The sequence below is a fragment of the Caenorhabditis briggsae genome, assembly GCF_000004555.2.
Source record: "Caenorhabditis briggsae complete genome, chrIV, whole genome shotgun sequence".
NCBI lineage: Eukaryota > Metazoa > Nematoda > Chromadorea > Rhabditida > Rhabditidae > Caenorhabditis > Caenorhabditis briggsae.
Window position 1 is genome coordinate 3,355,283 of NC_013487.2, and position 20,777 is coordinate 3,376,059.

The window sequence follows — 20,777 nt, forward strand, 5'->3', positions numbered from 1 at the left end:
CGCGACGTCTGAACCAATAACTTGAAATTGAAGCCACAGAAAATGGAAAATGGAGAAACGGGACATTTTTTCAAATATCGGATACCATTTTATGAGTTTTCTGCTTAAAACGCTTTTAACAGAAGAGTATCCTGATGATTTGAAAATGGCAAGTTACACTGTTACAGCTACAGTAACCAAAGAAGGTGTAAACATCGATCACTGTACATCGTCGCGTTCAAATCTAGACAGATCGAAATTTAAGACAAACTCTTTTGATGAATTTCGAAAGTTATTTTTCTCATAATGTTTCGTTGTAAAACACATTTTTCGAAAAGACACACTGCTAGTGGCTGATCAAAAACAATCATTATATGAAAAGTTCTGTTGTTTTCCTTGAATTTTCGTTTCTCAAAAGATAGCATTATAAATAACCTGAAATATTTACTCTCAAAACGTGTTTCCTGTTACAGACCGCTATGAAATAAACTGTCGGATGAGAGAAGGCGTCGGACCGTGCGGACATTCGAATAGAAGCGACACCCTCCGCCAAACACCCGGTTCAGGATGGAAGGAAGAAGGCGACACTCAACTGCTAAGGCTTCAAAAGACGAATGTATTGAGAATCAATTTGAGATTAAGCCAGGAAGCGAAAAATATAAACTCATTTCTAAATAGTATAATGTTTTTTTTTTGTATTTTTTCATTCCCCTCATTTATTTTAGTTTTCAATTTTTCAATAAACGTATTTTTAACAACTGTTTCAATTAAGTGCGATAAAAGCGAAAAACGAGGGGGGAGGGGGCTATCGGCTGAATATCCTACATTCGCGCATCAACTGCCCTACACATTCCCTACAGTTGTGCAGCAATGTCGCAACAGATGTGCAGTCTACTAACATCTCTTGCGTAAATGCTGCACATCTTCCGCGTGTTTATGCCGAGATATCTTCTTCGTGTAATACCATTTCAAATGTGAACAATTTAACAGATGTAATCAAACACTGGATAAACTGAAAGGGAACTGAAAGAAATGAAGTTAAACACCCTGAGAAACAGGAAAAAGTTTTTTAAAAAGAAAAATTCCTGTTTCATAAAACTGAAAATTTTTGTGTAATTTTCGTTTGATTACTTACAACTTATTGTTCGTTGTTTAAAAAATAGCCAATAATCGAAAAGTCTGAAACTCTCCGATTCGAGTTTTGTGAAATTCTTATTTTAGAACCCTCACTTTGAGCTCAATAATCTCAGTTCCTGTGAGAGATATGAAAAAAAAAACGAACAACTGATGAAATGTTTGACATACTCACATTTTGGTAGTTTTCAAAGTTTTGTATCTCTTACAGAAACCGAGATAATTGAACTCAAAGTTCAAGTTGTCTTTTGTTAGTGCCTAGAACTACATTTGACCTTAGCTTGGCCGTTTTTTTTGCACTAGAAAAAATCTAACTTTCGGGATGACTCACCCCGAAAGGTCACAACAAGAAAAGTGTGATGACTTGTACCCTCAATGTCCTCTCTCTTTTTCTCAAATGGCTGGCTGCCCCGATTTTAAAATGTTTGCCAAGTGGTAAAACTCGCTTCTCTCTCCCCCGACGATCCCATTTTACCTCATAATACACACAAAACCGTATTTTTCTTATCGTGGTCTGGGTCCGTCTGACTTGTCTCACACTGTCTGCGTCTTGTGCTCTTTAGCTTTAACGGTTGAGCAGTTGAGAAGGCCGTAAAAATTACTGAAAAATTTAGGAAAAAAATTTACTGTTTCATGAGCCTAGTAAATCACACCAATTTTAGTTTTTCGTAATGTTGCTTGTTTAATAATCAAAAATGTTAATATTTCAAAACTAATTTTTGAAATTTATAGGAAACAAATCGTACATTTCAACAGAAACCATTTTATTTTCCTGCTGGAAAATGGAACTCTTCTAGAACAACTTGCCTTACTCAAGACCCATTTGTGTTTTTATACATTTTTAAAAAGTAAAAGCTTCCAATTTTTTATGTGTAAGCATTGGGAATTAATTAAGCAAATCAAAAAATGAAGGAAACTTTTTGAGTACTTGAAACAGAAAAGTACTCGCACTTTGAGCTCAATTATGACAGTTTCTGTAAGAGGTATCTAAAATTTGTTTACTGATAAATGTTTATCATAATACCACTAACATTTTCATAGTTTACAGATTTATGATATCTCTTACATGATTTGAGATAATTGAGCTCGAAGCACAGTCATGAAAGTGGCATTTTTCTCGGTATGTTGAATGGAACTCATAAGGTATTTTGAATACCGTATTCACTAAAACTTTGGATAATCTAGTTAGCCGAGTTTTAGAGTTTTGCAGGCTACATAGGAGAAAACAGACAGTTTTTAAGAGAGTCAGTATTTAGAACGGTGGGAACTAGAGGAATGAGTCTCTGACATTTAAAATATCATAGTTGCAAAAGGCCGGGCCGGGCCGCCTACTACAGTTGAAAAATTTTCAATGAAAAATTGGGGAATTTTTTTAAATTACAAAAGAAAAAAGGTTACATTATTTAACGAAATTCACAAAATAGAAAGTAGTCAAAAATAGGTCGTTTTCGTTTAAATTTTTGAAAACATTTCAAAATTTTCGAAAAAAAACAACTTCTGTACAAACCCCGGCCCGCCAAAATTCTTAACGGGCCGACCCGCGGGCCGGGCCGTTATAGATTTGCAACTATGATAAAAATTAAAGTTACAAAATTCTGTAACTCTCTTTTCACAGAAATTGAGATAATTGAGCTCAAATAGAAACATGAAAATAGGGTGAAATTCAATTTAATAAAGTAAAAGATTCAAAAAATTATTAGACTAGAAAAGATTATAAGAAGTTTGTTACAGATTCGAAACAGAAAACTATGATTTTCGGAACGGATCTATAGCAATTCAATAAAAATCGGAAACAATATATGGAATAATCGAAACAGCTGGAATAAAAATTTTCCGTTTCTCAAAGTTTTCAAAATTACAAGCTTCGAAAATCTTAGATGTCTTTGCTATGTACACAAGTTTGGAGAAAAAAAAACATATAATTGTCTATCGTCTTTATACAGAACTTGAGAAAGTTTAGCTGGAAGTGAGCATAGGATGGCATTCTGTTAGACAGTTTACGAAACTAACAAAACTTCAAGCTTTCCAACAGGTTAAAGACGATGTTCATTGCATTAAAAAAGATTACGGAGCCTCTTACGAATTTGAAACAGAATATAATAATATCCAAAGAAGATTGGCAGCAATTCAAATAGAAATCAGAACCATATATGAAACAGATTCTCAAAAACTTTCGGTTTCTCAAAGTTATGAAAATTAGGAACTTTGTTAATCTTATATGAATTTTTTAGAAGTTCTGAGAAAAAAAAACATTGTCTAGGTGCCAAAACATCATAACCATATACATGTTTTTTGGCGTATAAACACACACAAACGTATTTTATTAAACAACATACCCATATCGGATCGCAAACTGCTCCTCCTTTTCCCCTTCTTTTCGCTTTCGTTTCCCAATATTTGCTCAGTCCCAATTGTTTTGTTCTCTGGCGTCTCTTGATTTTCGATACTCTCTCACTCGTTTTTACCACAATGGCATTTCGTTTTTCGATATTATAACAGAGTGGATGAGGAACCAAAAAATCCCAATGTTTTTTTTTTCGAAAAGTTTTGTAGGGATTTGTTTAATAGGTGAATCCCGTGGGAATCGTTCTGAAACATATGAATATTACAAAAAAGAGGAAACGAAACGAAAGAACAGAATTGGAGAAAGGTTTATGAATTGTGATAAACGGTAAAAATTGAAAACTGTGGGAGAAATGAATGCTGTGAAAATAGGAACATATACAGAGAATCAGAAATTATGAAACTCAAATTTCTGGAACATAGAATGAACATTTTTTGAAAAAATATTAAAATTTATAAAATTATAAAAATAAACTTGCTTTTCTCAAACCGGAGTATTAGTTGAAAACTTATAAAAACTGGGAATCTGAAACTGAACTTTTTATTCAAATTTGATTTTAAATTTTTGAAATACCAACTAACTAAAAAGGAAAAAAGTATAGTTCTCAAAAAGTAAAAATTTAGTAGTGCTGTTGTTTGAACAAAGTGTCATGATCCAAATAATCTTAACTTTTGAAAAAAGGAATATGTGAAGAATGAACTGAAATCGAACATCTCAAATGACCGCGAAATTTTGAAAATAGCTGAAAACGTAAGAAAGAATCTTCAAACTGTTAATAATGAGTTATATTTTCGAAAAGGGATTGAAACTCAAGTTTCAAAAAAAAATCGTTCTTGAAATTTAGAATTCGTAAATAGTCAGGAGATAAATCACCAAGAACGAAAAATGAGGAAGAGAGAAACTTTTAAAAGTTATTAGGTTGGCCGGAAAGTAACTGTCCATTTTTTGATTCGTGAATAACACAAAAGCAAGAGTTATCCAAGATTGACAGTATGCACCGTCGCAGTCCATGACATGTTGACAACATTCAGGCAACTTGTGGATACCATACCTCCAAAAGCCGGCTGGCCGTGAATCAAAGTATACCTTCCCGGACGTTTTTTTCTCTTCGACAGTGTAAAATTATTTTCCCTCCAGATGACGTTGAATATCTCCACATAGCCAATAATAAAAGGGTCAAGTCTGGAGTTTAAGGAAAGTGAAGAGCCGTCCACCCAAAGCGTCTTAGGACTGAATTGAGTTTCATTAAATAACTCGAGAATCTATGTTCCACGGTAAGTCAAGTAAGACCTGGGCCGCTTTAGCTGGACGTTCCTCCTTTACGCACTTCTAACTCCTGATTCGGCCCTTTTATTATTGATTATTAGGAGATATGCAACGTCATCTGGAGGAAAATAATTTAACACTGAAGTTGAGATAAAATCTGGACTCAAGAAACACTTTGTGTCGCAGCCAGCTGGTTTTTGAAGGTATGGTATCCACAAGTTGCCTGAATGTTGTCAACATGTTATGGACTGCGACGGTGCATACTGTCAATCTTGGATAACTCTTGCTTTTGTGTTATTCACGAATCAAAAAATGGACAGTTACTTTCCGGCCAACCTAATATGAGAAACGGTGATAATTGGAAAATTCGAAAAAAAAACGTCTTCATGCGAAATTAGGAAAACTAACAAAACGTTTACAGAAAATTCAGGAGAACATTGAAAAAAAAATATTATTTGAAAAGTTGAATAATTTCTAAAATCTAACACAGACTTTTTTTAATCTGGAGGAATCCGCTTGTTGAGTATAAATTACTCCGGGAAACTGTCATCTTTTCTTAATTTGAAGTGAAAAATGGGGATGGTACAGTAAGATGTTCGAAAAATATTTTCCAAAACTTCCAGATTGATTAGTCTAGTTTTTCAAAGTTTTTATGATCCAAATATATTTCGATTATTCAGAAAAAAAGTGAGAGAATAAGGTTCGAGGATGATTTATTAAATAAGAGAGGAGGGAAAATTTTGAAATTTTGAAAGAAAACAACGATCTAAAATCGGCAAGTGGGGAGAAAATTGAGTAATGTATCGCCGTGGAACACTGGAAAATAATTCCAAAAATGTGTATAACATAGGAAACTTAAACAAAAATTTTTTTCCGAAATTCTTAATAATTGGATTATCTTGGAAATCGTTTTTCAAAGTCACTGAAAATGTAAAACGCCAATCACTAAACAGATGCTTCAAATGTAACACAGAAAAGGAAACAGAAACAGTATAGTTTTCGGAAAATATTTTCTGATTTTTCCAGATTCAGTAGTCTGGCTTTTCTTATTTTTATGATTAATTTTTTGAAAGTATTGAAAGTAAAGCTATTTGAAACTGAAGTAAAGCAATTTGAGAAAATATTTCAAGGTTTGAGAAACGGTAAAAAGGTTACAAATTGGAAAAGATGGAAAGGAAAATAAGCAAATCTTCATAGAGAATCAAATCAAAAGATGAAATTGGAAAGCTAATTAGAAAATTGAAACTTTCTGAATTCTTAAAACCCAGACTATTTCAGATTACTACGAAACGCTGTAAGAGCAGAACAAAAAAAATCAGACCTTGTTCAAAAACAAACTGCGATTTTTCAAAACTTTTCATATTTAGTAGTCCATTTTCTTTCTATGATGCGAATGATCAAATACGTTGGACATACAGTAGTGCAAAAATTTGTTAGAGATAGAAAAATTCGGATATTTAGGAAATAGATTTTAAAAAAAACACACAAAATTTGGAAGAACTGAGTAACTGTTGTTTACCGAAAAAACATAATTTGTTTTTCAATTTGGGATTTCAAATTTTAGGCAATTTTCCAGTTCTTAGGTTTATAGAAATTCTGAAACTTTTAAAATTCTGAAACTTTTAAAACACCATCAAAAAATTCTGGAAATGATAAATATTTAAACTAAATTAACAACAAACGAAAACTTGGAAACAGTATTAGTGCCGAAATTTAGAGTAAAAAATTTCAAAAGTTTTGAGTAAAATATATCAGAAACACTCTGAATTGCAATTTAAAAGATCAGTAAATTTTTGTTATCTATGAAAATTCTCGAAATCAGTATCACAAAACAGTGAAAAATTTACCAAGAACAGCAACAAATGACTCAAAAATGGAGGGAAAAAGAGCAGAAACTCACAAGAATGTCACAAAAATAGTTGTTTAACACGAAAATGAAAACCGAGAAGAAAACCAGGAGAAGTTTGGTTTGGCACAAAATTTACTGGTTGACGAGGGGGGGGGGGGGAGGGAAAAAGTGAGTCAACAGAAATATTTGTGTGTCAGTGTGTATTTGTGGAAAATGATGGAAAAAGAATAGAACAAGGGGGAACAAGGCATATGATACCTTTAAATAACTTTAGAGATCTAAAAAAATTATGTTTCAATTAGAACAGAAAAGTTTTACATTACGTAACATAAATCACTACTTGTAATCCGGGCCTTTGCCGGGCCTTCGCGGGCCCTGTCATAACTTCTTTCAGAATCAATGTTTTTGAACCAACTCAATTAGATATGATAGAGCTCCACGAGTACTACAAAACGGTATTATTTGGAATACTGTATCTTGTCTATGAACAGAGTTACGGAGCAAAAGGAACAAAAAAAAGCAGGCCCCGCCCGGGACTGCCGGGCCCTGCGAGAAGAGCCACTTTATGATCTGTAACTTTGTTCATAGATAAGATACAGTATTCCAAATAATACCGTTTGTAGTACTCGTGGAGCTCTATCATATCTGATTTAGTTGGTTAAAAAATATCGATTCTGAAAGAAATTGCGGAAGGGCCCGCGAAGTCCCGGCAAAGGCCCGGATTACAAGTATGACGTAAATGATAGGCCAGCGCATCCCCATACTTCAACTTCGATCTCAATTATCTCGGTCCCTTTAAAAGATATCAAAATTTTGCCAAAATGCTTGTCATAAAACCATAAATTTTTTGTAGTTTTCAAATTATTGATATCCTTCATAGGGGCCGAGATAATTCAGCCTGAAGTGCAGGAATAAAGATGAGTTCTACTAAAAGTTTGTTGATGAATAAGGAAAAGGTTTGAATAATCTAGGTGGGAACTAAAGCGTTTTAACACTGGAAATCTAAAAAAATTGGAATCACAAAATATTAACAATTTTGAATTTCTAAAAAATTGGCTGTTTTAGAAACGTTTCATTAGAAATGACGTTCTCCATAAGTGATACTGTCTTGTAACTTTTATTCGAGTTGCCTAAAATATGCCGAAAAATAGTTACCACAAAACAAGTAGTAGATGGGCTCCACTTGGAGCCAATTTAGCTCGGTAACTGTGAAAGATATAAAAAAGTGGTCAACTGATAAACTTCTTATCATAATATCAGTAATATGTTGTCAGTTGACCACTTTTTGATATTTTACATAAGAAACGAGATAAATTGGCTTCATTAGTGGAAAACAATTAGTGGATTAACGGTAAGCCGCTTTCTGTTTCATTAGGAGCACAAAGGTTTATCAACCAAATTTTTGTCGATAACAACATGCCAAAGATACCCCAGCCTATTCAAAACTTTAAAAAACTCAAACTTTTTATTTACCTTTTTCGTCATTTTTCTTCTTTCGTAAGCCGGAAAAAAACGAAAGCAATTATCTCAAGTGGAACACACCACAAGTCAAAAAGAAAAAAAACACAGCGAAAAAAGTGGTTTACTTGGGAAAAATGAATTGATTTTGGCTTCTAACTAGGAAAGGATAGAAAAATTGTGATATATCATAGGTCCATGGGAAAAATATGAAATGTGTCTGTGATCACGAGACAGCTGGAAATTTAGTGTTTTTTCAAAGAGAGAGAGAGAGGAAAATGAGATTCCGGGGATTTGGATGGGATTTTTTAATTTCCGGAATGAATGAAAATTTTGGGAAACTCTATTCAAATTTGATAAAAATTTTTGAAAATACGTACCCAGGTTGTAAAGATTCAGAATCAGTAATATCAATAATTTGGGAACCGAATTTTTGGAAGAAATCAAAAATTGGTCCTGAAAGGTATACTGATAATTACTCAAAATTTCAATAATTAATGAGAATTTCGAAACAGAATTAAATATCTTCAAAGGAACAAAAAGTTTTCGGGTGTTTTTTTGGGGAGAAAGTGTAGATTTTGACGAATTTTGCTTAAAATCATTCGAAAGAAATATTAGGTTGGCGGGAAAGTCTTTGTCACTCTGTTTGTTTAATCACTGTTCTCGTATATGGAGGCTGTGTATGATATCGACTTTAGTGAATAACAAGGTGATAAGAACCTTCCATATAAACAAGTCCCCATCTCCTTCCCTGCTCCTCATCTGTAATTGAAACGATATGTTTGTTCCCACTGCTATTCACATCAGACATGTTTTGATTTACCTCTTCCTATCTCACACCACGATGAAGGATTCGGAAACTTTCTTGAAGAATGTGTACAACACACATGCCCCTCACTACAATACTATTCGCAATTGGTTCCATCGTTTCGAAAAAGATGACTTCTCGCTCGATGAAAAGGATCGCTCTGGGAGACCCCGTGAGTTGGATTTGGACAAGCTGAAGCACGCATTGCAATCGGATCCATTTCAATCTAGCCGTGAACTAGCTGTCACATTCGGAGTTCACCATAGCACAGTCCTTGAAGGTTTGAAGTCTCTTGGAATGAGAAAACTTTTTGGTCGATTCATACCTCATCACCTGACTCAAGCCAACCTTGACCGCCGAGTCGACGATTCGATTACTCTTCTCACTCTCCACGCGGGCGATCGATGGCTGGACCGGCTAATAACCGGAGATGAGAAGTGGGTCTTCTACGATAATCACCACAGGAAATCCCAGTGGGTTGGAGAAGGAGAGAGCCCACAGGATGTCCCCAAACCCGACCTTCATCCGAAAAAAGTTATGCTCTCTGTGTGGTGGGGAGTGGACGGCCCCATCTACTGGGAACTTCTGCCCGAGGGCAAAACAATAACTGGAGACCTCTACACTACTCAACTACGAAACCTCAAGAAAGCAGTCGACCGTTCGGCCCTGAAAGACAAGAAAGTGTACTATCAACATGATAACGCTCGCCCACATGTTTCGAAACAAGTGAAGCAGGAGCTGATGGGATATGGATGGAATGTTCTCCCTCACCCCCCGTATTCTCCTGATCTTGCTCCTTCCGACTATTGGTTATTTGGCGATATGACACGTGCCTTCGAAGGAAGAAGCTTCAATTCCCGTGGAGCGGTCGAAGCGGCACTCAAACAATACTTTGCCTCACGCCCGGCTGGATTCTACCGCAATGGAATCCATAAATTGAGGGAACGTTGGAGACATGTTGTTGATAATGATGGACAATATAATTAATTATTCGGTTATTTTTTCTTTGAGAAATAAACTATTGAAAAAGTGACAAAGACTTTCCCGCCAACCTAATAAAAATCAAATTTCCAGAAAGGCTAATGCTGAAAATATTTAGAAACTGGACTTGGGAGTTATCAGAAACAGAAAAGATTTTTATTGAAACAAAAATAATACAGTTTGACATTATTGTTTGTCAAACTGTATAGAAATGAGAAATACTGTAATTATGACTAAAACTAAAACATGTTATTGCTGCAGATATCCAGAACCTGAATTTATGAATTATCAGAAACTGAAAAAAAAACTCTTTGAAAGAAAAAATGCATACAGTTTCACATTTTTTTCAAAAAAAATGTTGAGAAAGTGCGAAGATGGTTTTATGACACACTTCGTGGGAAAAAACAGAAATTATCGAACCCTTCTCAAAATTGCAGATATTATATGAAATCCATGCACGTTGCGGCCGAAAATTTACTCAAAATCGCATCGTCGGTCGCACAGCGAAAACAACAAATTGATGCATGCGCCTTTAAATACCGTACCTCGGACGTTTTTTCTTTTGGGCCTTTTTTGTCTGTTTTTTTCTTTTTTATAAGAAAAGTAAAATCAAAATTTATAAGAATTACACAAAATTAGACAGAAATAAGCGAAAAAATAAGAGAAAAAGGCAAATTAAAGGCGCGTGCAATAATTAGAAAAATACAGTAGTGTTCTCTCTGTACGAGCTAAGCTCCGCCCACCGTTGTTTTCTCGGCCGCAACGTGCATTGATTTCGGACAAGAGTAATATAATTTTTGGAAAATATTGAAAAAAACGAATAAAATTGTTCTATTGTTGATTTCAAGAATAATAAGAAAACATATTTTAAATTTATATGAAATGTATGAGAATAGGAGCAATTGAAACAAATAGAAGCAAGATTTCAGAATAACCTGTAACTGAAAAAATTTATCGAGATTTTGAAAAAAAAAATTCAGCTTCATATTTTCCATAGCACTTAAAGAGATATTCAAGCTTTCAATTTATGTCAAAACTGAATAATAAATTGATGAAACAGAAAATACTTGTTTTTCCAAAACTCTTTGATTTCATAACTATTGATGGAAAGGATTGGAAAAAATTCGCCAATAGAGAGTTGAACTTTTGGGTCAATTCTTCGAGGGGTTTATATGAACGAAATTTCGAAAAAAACTGACTCACAATCAGTAGACGGAATTTCACATAATTTCCTGCACTTCTTCATGAAAATTTCGAAAAGATCAAAAAAGGAACAAAGGACAGGCGTTTAGAGATGAAAACGCTAATCCCTTCAGAAAAACCAATAAAAATTGTTATGCTCATAAAAAAACTAATCCCCCTATTCTTATATTTACACGATTTTTTTTTCATTTTATGTTTTTTTTATGGTTTTAGGTGGTAACTTGATATCTTCCATTTTTTCTCTGTTTCAAAATGCTTCTTTGCTATTGAAATATCTCATTTTTAAAGTTTTTAGTAGCTTCTTGATCTTTAACAAAAGAAGTTTTTTCGATCAATCTACAAATACGTCTTATATTGGATAATTTGTTATGGAAACCATTTTTATGACTTGTCTGTAAAAGAAAATTAGCAATTTTTCTTTGAAATTTTTTTTTTCTGTTGTCGAGAATATAATTATTTTGAAAAAATTGACCCATCTAAAATAACCAACTAGAATCAGAAATAATTTTAAAAGGAACATTTTCATTAGGAACTTCTCCGAATGTCGTTTCAGAGTTTGGGGTTATTTCTGCTAACCGAATAATGCAAAAATATCACCAAAACTCGGAACGTTACTGAAAGATTTAAAGTTCGCTTTGAAAAGAAGAATTTTTAGATCACTGATTGTGAGCTTCGAGAATTTCAAAAAATTATTTCTGTTTCAAAACTTAGTTGAAACGAACTGTCATTTGAGTTCAATTGATATGCTTAACGTTCCATAAGAATTCATTAAACTTATATTGGTTCCCGTAAAAGACATCAAAAAGTTGTCAACAGAAAAAATATTTTTGATAAGTATTTTGTCAGTTTATCACATTTTTTATATCTTTTACAGAAAACGACATAAATTGCTTTGAAGTTAGAGGACCTTTCTTTTACAGGTTTTATAGTTCATTATACAGTTATCCCTATGTTATGGTTATAATAGTTGTAAAACCTAACAACCAAAAGATTATCAAATTTCGGAATTAAAAAATTTTCCCGGTTTCGAAACTTCAAAATATTTTGTATAGGTTTTTTCGAAATTCAATGTAACCGAGAATACACAAACAACAATGAGATTTAGTTCTCGAGTTTTATAATTTTCGACTAAATGAATTTTCCGAATTCAAGCAGTTAGGTATTTCTATACACTAGAAAATTAAATATGGATTTTAATTGGGAAATGAGAAAATCGAAAATAGAGCTGCTCGAATCATCAAATTTTTAAGTGAGATGCTTTATGAAATAAAAGTAATAGTGGATTTTTGATTCTTGAATAACAAAGATTCGAATCTTGAAAAACTAAAATTGAAAAAAATCAGTTTCAAGAAAATGCTTTAAAACTGACTGGTTTATTGAATAACTGATATTGATGGATAACCGAACGGTTCTTATAATTTTCAAATACTATTTTGTATTTTTGCGGATTTATGAGAAAAAAATCGCTTGAACAAAAAAAAAACAATTTTTCAAAATTTCTTCAAGGCAAGGTGCTAAATTTCAAGTGTTACAAGTCAACGCGTAAATGACCAAAGTTACTTGAAAAGGCGCTCAAAACTTTGAAATTCAAAATTGCATACATAAAACTAGAGCAAAAAAATGAAGAGACACAAAAAAGGATACTAAAAAACTCTCAAATCCTTCTAAGACACCCCGATGGCGTTGCTATGGAAAACTAGAGGAAGGCTTCTCCAGTGTCTCAACAAAAAAAAACTTTTGCTCTGTGTATATTTTGTGTCTTTTTGACATATTCACACACACACAGAAAAACAACGGGGGGAGAGGAATAAGGAGGAATGAGGAGGAAGAAGAAAGAAGGAAAAAAAATAAGGGTTGTATAATTTGGTGAATGCAGGTGGCGGTAAAAAAAGAAAGGAAAAATGTCACCAGCATTTTTGGGCTCCTGATTATAATTATCTGAAAAAAAAGAAAAATAGAGAGACGCAGAGATGTCTACACCCTTTTTTCCACCCGTCAATTTGGATAGATTTATGGATTTATGGAATAGGAAAGTTAGGAGCCCCCAACCCCCTTCAAATTTGACATAATTTATCTGGATCCCTATCAGAGATATCACAAAATTGTCAAATAATAAAAGAATTATCATTTTATCACAATTATTATATCAGTTGAGCACTTTTTGATACCTTTTACAGGTACGGAGATACATTGGGTCAAAAATAATGCAATTAATGGTCACGAATTAGATTAAAAATCACATTAAGAATTTTAAAAAGGCTTGAAAACGGTAACAATTTTTTTTTGGAATTCTTGAAATTCGAATTTCCAAGAATGCTTTTTATAAAGCCCAGACGAACCAAAAATCTTATGTCAACAAGTCACCAACTTACATACAACTCCTTTTCTCAAAAATAACAAGTTCATTGACCAACGTTTTTTAGAACTTCAGCTAAAATAAGAACGGAGAACACAATTTAAATATTATTTACGTTTTTTAAATTATGATATTATATTGCTGGAATTTTGAAAAAAAAATGTTTCATTTGCTAGATAAAGCTTTTTGGAGCTAAGAATTGTTGATTAGATTCGAATTGTTGAGCACAAACCCACCCTAATGGATATTTCTGTTTAATTTGAACTAAGAGCTTATATTACTAGAATTTTGAAAAAAATACCATGTTTCATATGCTCGGTAGAGCTTTTTGGGGTGAGGAACTGATGATAGAACGTGTTCGCAAGTCTCTAGTGAAATAAGGATCAACTAACTACAGTTTTCATCGAAGTGATTTGAATTTCTCACTTTTGCGCCAAAACGTTCAACTTTTAATCACAAAATTAGTTAGCAGACATTAAACATAGAGTTCCAAGAAAACAGCGCACCGCAGGATTGCGAAAAAAAAACCCCACGCTGCGATTACGGGGTGTTTTGTGGGCGAAGCTAGACAAAAATTATGTGACAGTTTTCTAAAGAACGCCTGACTAAATTACACCACCACTTTATCAAACTGATGAAACTTTAAAAAAACAGAACAAGCTACAAAATGTCAGAAAAAAAATTATTTTTCAAAATTTTGTTTAACCATTTACAAATTCAATATTTAAAATTTAGCTCGAAATTAGATCATAAAAACAACATTTCTCCAAAAAAAAACAAGGTTTTTTGTCTAAAAAATCGAAACTGGCGCCAACTGTCCGGGTCTTCCGGGCCTCCCGGGACGGGCTTTCCGGGCCGGGCCGGGCCTTGACAAACTTTTTGAAGGCCCGGCCCGTCGCAAGTACGGTATGAATGAAAATACTGAACCAGCACTTTAGATAGTTCTAGGGTAAAGAAAATCTTTGAGGCTTTTTTTTGTGTTCAATTAATTAAAAACCCCTTTAAAGACAGTTATCTTCATTGCAACAAATTCAACAAAATTAGTAATTTGAAATAAGAAAAATTAGAGATGTTAAGTATTTTTAGAATAACCCGAAAAGAAATGAATGTGCCAGCAATCTTTACAGATGAAATTCAAGATTTTTCGATAATATTTTCTGATACTACGATACACATTGGATGAATTTGTTTCACTTCACATTTCAATAACTGAATGTTAGCTTTGAAACACTAAAAGTTTTCCGTTTTTACAAAAATATAATAGCATATATTTTTTTTTTACAGATTTTCTGTTTCTATCATCTTAAATGTTTTCGAATTTTACATTAGCCATGTTCTGTTTTTGACGGTCCAAAAATGAATAATGACCCCGAGAATTTTGAGGTATTGAACTTGTGGACAAAATATTAGAAGTCCCAGACCGCTACCGGCTGAGCTACACGGTCACAAGCTCCGGCTCGCGGACAATAGCATATATAAATGTGGTACGGTAGCCATACAAGGTGTAAACACCAATCACTTTACACCATAAAGTCCAAATTTACACTCTCAACTTCAATTAACCCCAAAAACGGTGTTTTAAAAGCTACATTGGTTTATTGAACGATATAGAATGATACAATAGAGGGGCTTTTATACTGGTTACATGATAAAGAATTTAATAAAAGAAACTGATTGCGGGGAATGCAATGCACAATCCCCGATGAATCACCACCAGAAGAGTGCGATTTAGCACGAACGGCTTCAAGTAGAATAGAACATCTAGAAACTGTCCAAAAATATGAAAATACAAGTTTCCTGTTTTTGAAATTTGAAAAAAAGCTTTTTGAATTTTTTTCTCAAGATTTAGATTTTTTTTTGTTTTTGAAATCGTCAACTTGTAGAACTAACGATTTTAGTACACAAAAACTAAGCAGACTTTATGAAACGGGAACTTTCTTTTAAAAAAGCACCTTACTAAAAATAGATGAATTTTCAAAAAAAACCAGAAGCATGCAACAAAAGGCGTGAAAATGAACTTTTCCCTGGGCAGGTATCCTCCGAACTTTTGCCTTCAGGAATTATACGAAACTGTGTGCACCTTTCCTCTCTTCCGACAGACTTCACTATACCGTTTGCACGGAAAAGAGAGGATCAGGAAAAGAAGAAGAGGAAGAGGCGGCAAAAGTTTGGATAAATAAACGCCAGCAAAAAGAGTTTGCTCCGCGGCGGGAACGTGAGAGCGGGAGGAGCATGAGCACTGTGTTTGAAAGTTTTAAAGAAAGTGAGAAATAATATAAAACGTGTAGGAGACGCAGACAGTGTAGAAATTTCGAAATGGGAACGGTAGAATTGGAAGATCGGGAAATGAGCGGAATAAGGGGATCGATGGAGTAATATTATATTTCAATTTTATCAGTTGGAAATATGATGTTTTTGAAATAGTTATTTTTTAAACATGAAATTGGTTTTTAATTTTGAGGTAATGATTACTATAATTTGGAAACTAATTCGATCCTTTTTATCTGAAAATTGGAAAAAAACTAGTTCAAAACTAATTGGCATAAATCGCCAGAAAAAGACAATCCATATCTTCAATTTTCATTTTTTTTCAAAAAATTGCTGTTCCTGAATTGTATTTTATTAGTTACGTCGATTTTACTACTTAACGCATTCCTTAAAAAACTAAAAATTCATGAAACAGTAACTTTTTAGATACCGTATTTCCTCTAATAGAGGCCCATGGGCTTCTATTTTTCAACCTTCTTCTGGGGGTGGACGAATTTTAGAGAAAACGCTCAAATTAGAGGGTTTTCGGTTTTCGACTGAACTGTAATAGTTATAAAACGACAAGGATTAACAGACAGTATCAGAAAAATAAACGGAAACTAGTATGGATACCCTAACCGAAAATATTGTCGAATTAAAAAAAGTGGGACCTGGAAAATTTCGCGGGCGGCTTCCCGGGCCATTTTCGAGGCCTTGCCTCAAAATTACTACAGTAGTAAACGAAACTTATTTCTGTGAATTTAGTGGGATTTTCTGAACAAAATTTAGATTACTTGGTAGGAAAATGCTCGCTAGCATCTCTAGAATCTGTTTTTCATCGAAAAACCAAACTTTATTGCGAAAGCAGCTCGAACGAGCCAAAAGTCTGAAATATTACGTTTTTGCCGCACTTTTTCGTAGATCAAAAAAAGCGACGCCTTTCAAATTCTCAGGTCCCACTTTTTTTAATTCGACAATAAAAATGCACAGCCCGGGTAGGCTTCTATTAGAGGAAATACGGTATTCCCAACTTGAAAAAATCTCGAACCTGTTTTTTTTAATTTCATAAAATGCGACCAGAAACTTAATTGGTGTTTGCTTCATCTCATGATTTTTGGGTTTCATGAGTTTAGATATCCTGTGACTTAGATCGAGGAAACAGAATGATTCATGGATTGTGAGGATAAAGAATTTGAAAAATCATGATAAGTTATGAGGATTTCAGTAATTCTGATTTAGCCATGCTGTGAAAAGTTCCAAAAGAAAGAATATGTCCCAAGAGAAAAACAACAAAAAATACAGTTTCAAAAAAGTTTCATCCATCCATAAAGTGTGTTAAAAAAATTGTTTGTAAATGACACGATTTTTCAAATTCATCACCTATGTATTATTTTTGTAAAATCCATTACTGAACGTCTCAAGGACAATAAACTAATTCAGTAAAAGGACATTATGGGAACCTGGGAAAAAAAATCAAGATTGCAGTCCGAAGACATCTGCAGCTTCTGATTTAGTTACTGACAAAACAAAGCACACTATAAATGATTGAACTCTAATAGAACGTCACCTTAACATTTCCATTTGAGCTAATCTATCTTCTAAAAAAAGCTAATTGAAATCGAAGAGCACTAGAAATCTTAGCTAGTCACAATTAAATTTTTCACACAAATTTTAGAATTAGGAAAGAATTGAAACTGCAAAACTTTCGGTATAAGTGATTCCCGAATTATCAAGTTGGTCGGTTTTATGTATATGGTAAATTGGTTATTTGAAACAGGTAATGTTTTTTTTGAACATCCGACACTGTACCAGCGTCAATCGGAATTGTATCCAATCGACTTTATACTTCAAGATTTACTATTTTTGAGACTTATTATATTTCACACTAATCATAATTTCCAGTTACAAACTGATCAATTTTGTCGAAATTTTAGTCTCTTAAAATTTTTTGAAGGGCACAACCTTTCCTCGAAATTCTGTTAACCATCTCTTGGGACTTTGAGCTACGGATATTAATAATTACGCTACGCGGCCAACATATAGGGTGTAAAGACCAATCCCTGTACACTGCCACTGAAAATGCCCACCGACTACAAAATCCCCCGAAATCCATGTTTTATATTTGTGACGTTACTGTTTCAAAATCAACTTATAGTTTGGAGATTCCCGTATTTTGTGGTGACAATATGTATTGATCTACTATTCGAAAAATAGTGAGCACTATCGGCGAGAAAAGCTTTTTGGAAACTCTTTTTGGGATACTGTAAGCTGGAAGACCATGATCATAATTTAGTGAAAACATTCAGCTGGAAACAAGAACTCAGACGTTTTAAAATGAAAAATTTTCACAGTTTCCAGTTTTTCTTGAAACTGGTAACAAGTTTTGTTGCAACTTGTAATATCACAATTGAGTTTTTTGACCAGTTTCCTAAAAATATTACCTTAAAATGTAACATAAAAAAGTCGAGTCCTATTTTTCCCATGATCACATAGAAAATCTTGGGATTCGTGGGAAAAATGGTGATAAGAGAAAAAAGAGCTCATGACAAGAACTACATGTTTTTCATAACTTTATGTGAGAAAATGGAGAATTGATATACTGAAGTTTTGGGGACTTTCATTTTCCTCGAATTCTGAAATTTTAACACAAAACAAAACACTTTGAAGAAATAAATTCCAGTTTCATGAAGTTGATTTCAATAAATTATATAAGAAGTAGCGATTTTCAAAATTTTTAATTCTCGAAGGAATAAACAAAAATGGTCCAAATTTCTGTAATTCGTCACAGAAAATACTAAACTACTGATAAATGTCATAATCGATATGTTTTTGTTCAGAAATACTTTATTTCAACGCAATCATGAAAAATATGGTTTTAATTACATTATTTCTGTTGATTTTCAATTTTGCAAAAAGTTACGTGATTCACAGAAATTGAACATTTCAATTTCTGGGATTTTTCACAGAACTCGAACGGTTCGAGTTCTGGGATTTTGGAAATTCACGTGATTCACAGAACTCGAAGCTTTCAATTTCTGGGGTTCTGGAAAAGCATGGGGGGGGGGGTAGGGATTCAAGAAGGGTCGTGATAAAGCAAAATGAATATTAGGAAACTATCGTTGGACTTGTTGTTTTCCATAAAACGGATCCTTTGAGCTTGAAGATAATTGTTTTCCATGGGAGCTCTAATATTATTACAAAGAATTATTACAGGACTGCTATGAAAACCTGTGACTTTTCAAAAGCTAAGTTTTTTTTCTAAAAATCCATGTGACTCACATGAGAGAAAAAACATAAGAGAATCTAAAACCAACCAAAGTTCATCTAGAAAGAGAAAAAATACTTTAAGAAAGTTTGACACAAAATTGAATAGTACACACATGTGTTTTGTGCCAAAAATCAACTTGGCGGTAGTGTGTCTGTGTGTCAAGTGGTATGTGTACTTGTTTCAAAAAGTAGCGACACACCGATGGACTCGAAATCGACATAATAGAGCACATTTTGAGGGGTCAGTTTAAAAAAGATTCAGAAATTGAAATATTTTATTAGATTCGAAAAACTCGACGATTCAAGAAAGAAGGCAAATTAAAGTGGAATATAAATTAGCCAAAAATGTAGAGAAAGTTATCAATTACGTCATTGAAAGCAATTATCTTATGAAAACCAATAACGATCGAGCAGTTTTGACAAAAGCCGAGCAGATGAAATTTGAGACAATGTGTCATTATGGTCAATCGCCACCAAGCGCAGCTTTGATTTTTACAGCCTAAAAATTGTTTATTTATTTGAAATTTTTGGAGGCAAATGAAAATCATGAACCAGATCCTCAGAATTTTTTGACAAAATAAAATAAGGGTGAAACACGAAATCTCTACTCTGTTTGATTATAGCGGGACCATGAAGAAATAGTGATAACAAGCCCTGAAAAAAGTCGCACTAGTTTAGAAAGGTTTTTGGAAAATGAATCAATTTGGTGAAACATTAAAATTTTCAAAAACATTTTCAAATTGAAAAAAAAATTTCAAGTTTGAGGTCTTAAAAAGTAACCTTCAACTTGTCCAAATTTTTTTGAATATCTCAGTATGGATCAAACAAACGTTGAGCTTTATTTTTGTAGTTGACAAATTTTGTGAAATCGCCTCCAGTTACAGTACCTTACAAAAATATATAATTGTTTATAAAAGAGCGTCAGACGTCGGATGTGACTGCGTAGCTTAGCTGGTAGCAATGACACATCGAATATTTGGCTCAAAAGTTCAACATTTCGAAGGGCTAATCATTTTAACAGATTTCTTTAAAAAAATGACTTTTAGAAGCAAATTTTAGTTCATTTTTTATCACATGATCCATTGACACTATCATTTCCCATTACTTGACAAACCGGTTGTGACATCTTCCGATTTATATCGACATTTTGTTTATTTCACAACATACCAATAATATCCTGCATGAAACTTCCGTTTGGGTAAGTTTTTTGATTTTTTTTCTATTTTAAGTGTTTCAAGTTTTCGTAATAATTTGTGGGCTCATTTTAACTTTAATCAGCTTTCAGCGAAATGAAAAAAAATTCAAGTAAACGCGCTCCATTGAGAACAATATTTAAAAAAATTTTCAGAACCCATCAAAAGCATGGTGAAGGTTGTCAGACGGCATGCAAAAATTTGATCTACATAATTTTGATTTGTTTGATTTGTGGAACAATTGCGTTTGGGTTTTGTATACTTCAAGCGTATTATATTGATGGATGTGGTGGTGAGTTTTTGTGTGGCCGAGAATTTTTGTGAAGTTTTCTAGTCACCCTAAACAACAGAAGATCAAAACGACCGCATTCTGAGGACCTAAAAACATGTGAAACAAAGATACTTTTTTTTCAGACTCCAAAAACTCAACGATCCAGGGGAGAAATCCGATAAAATTGGAATATAAATGGCCGGAAAATGTGGAAAAAATTATCAATGAAGTGATTGATAACAATGACCGTATGACAATGAATGACGATCGTGGAGTTTTGATAAAAGCCGAGTTAATGAAATTTGACACAAGGTATAATAATTATGCCCGACCGTGGCCGACCGCCGCGTCGATTTTTTAGTCTTAACGCTTCAAGAAAATATTGTTATCACAATATTGTCTATTCAATAAAACGTGGGCG

The 20,777-nt window shown here is 33.5% G+C and overlaps 1 protein-coding gene across 1 annotated transcript in view; it reads left to right on the plus strand.

The window, feature by feature from the left end:
* Positions 1–20,073: 20,073 nt before the first annotated feature.
* Positions 20,074–20,777, plus strand: part of CBG11668 — a gene marked incomplete at both ends in the record, with an annotated part of 2,035 nt that continues 1,331 nt past the window's right edge. Inside the window, 3 exons of the mRNA XM_002632727.1 lie at positions 20,074–20,090; positions 20,241–20,377; positions 20,500–20,668. Of these exons, the coding sequence (XP_002632773.1) occupies positions 20,074–20,090; positions 20,241–20,377; positions 20,500–20,668 (323 nt within the window). The remainder of the gene's footprint in view (positions 20,091–20,240; positions 20,378–20,499; positions 20,669–20,777) is intronic.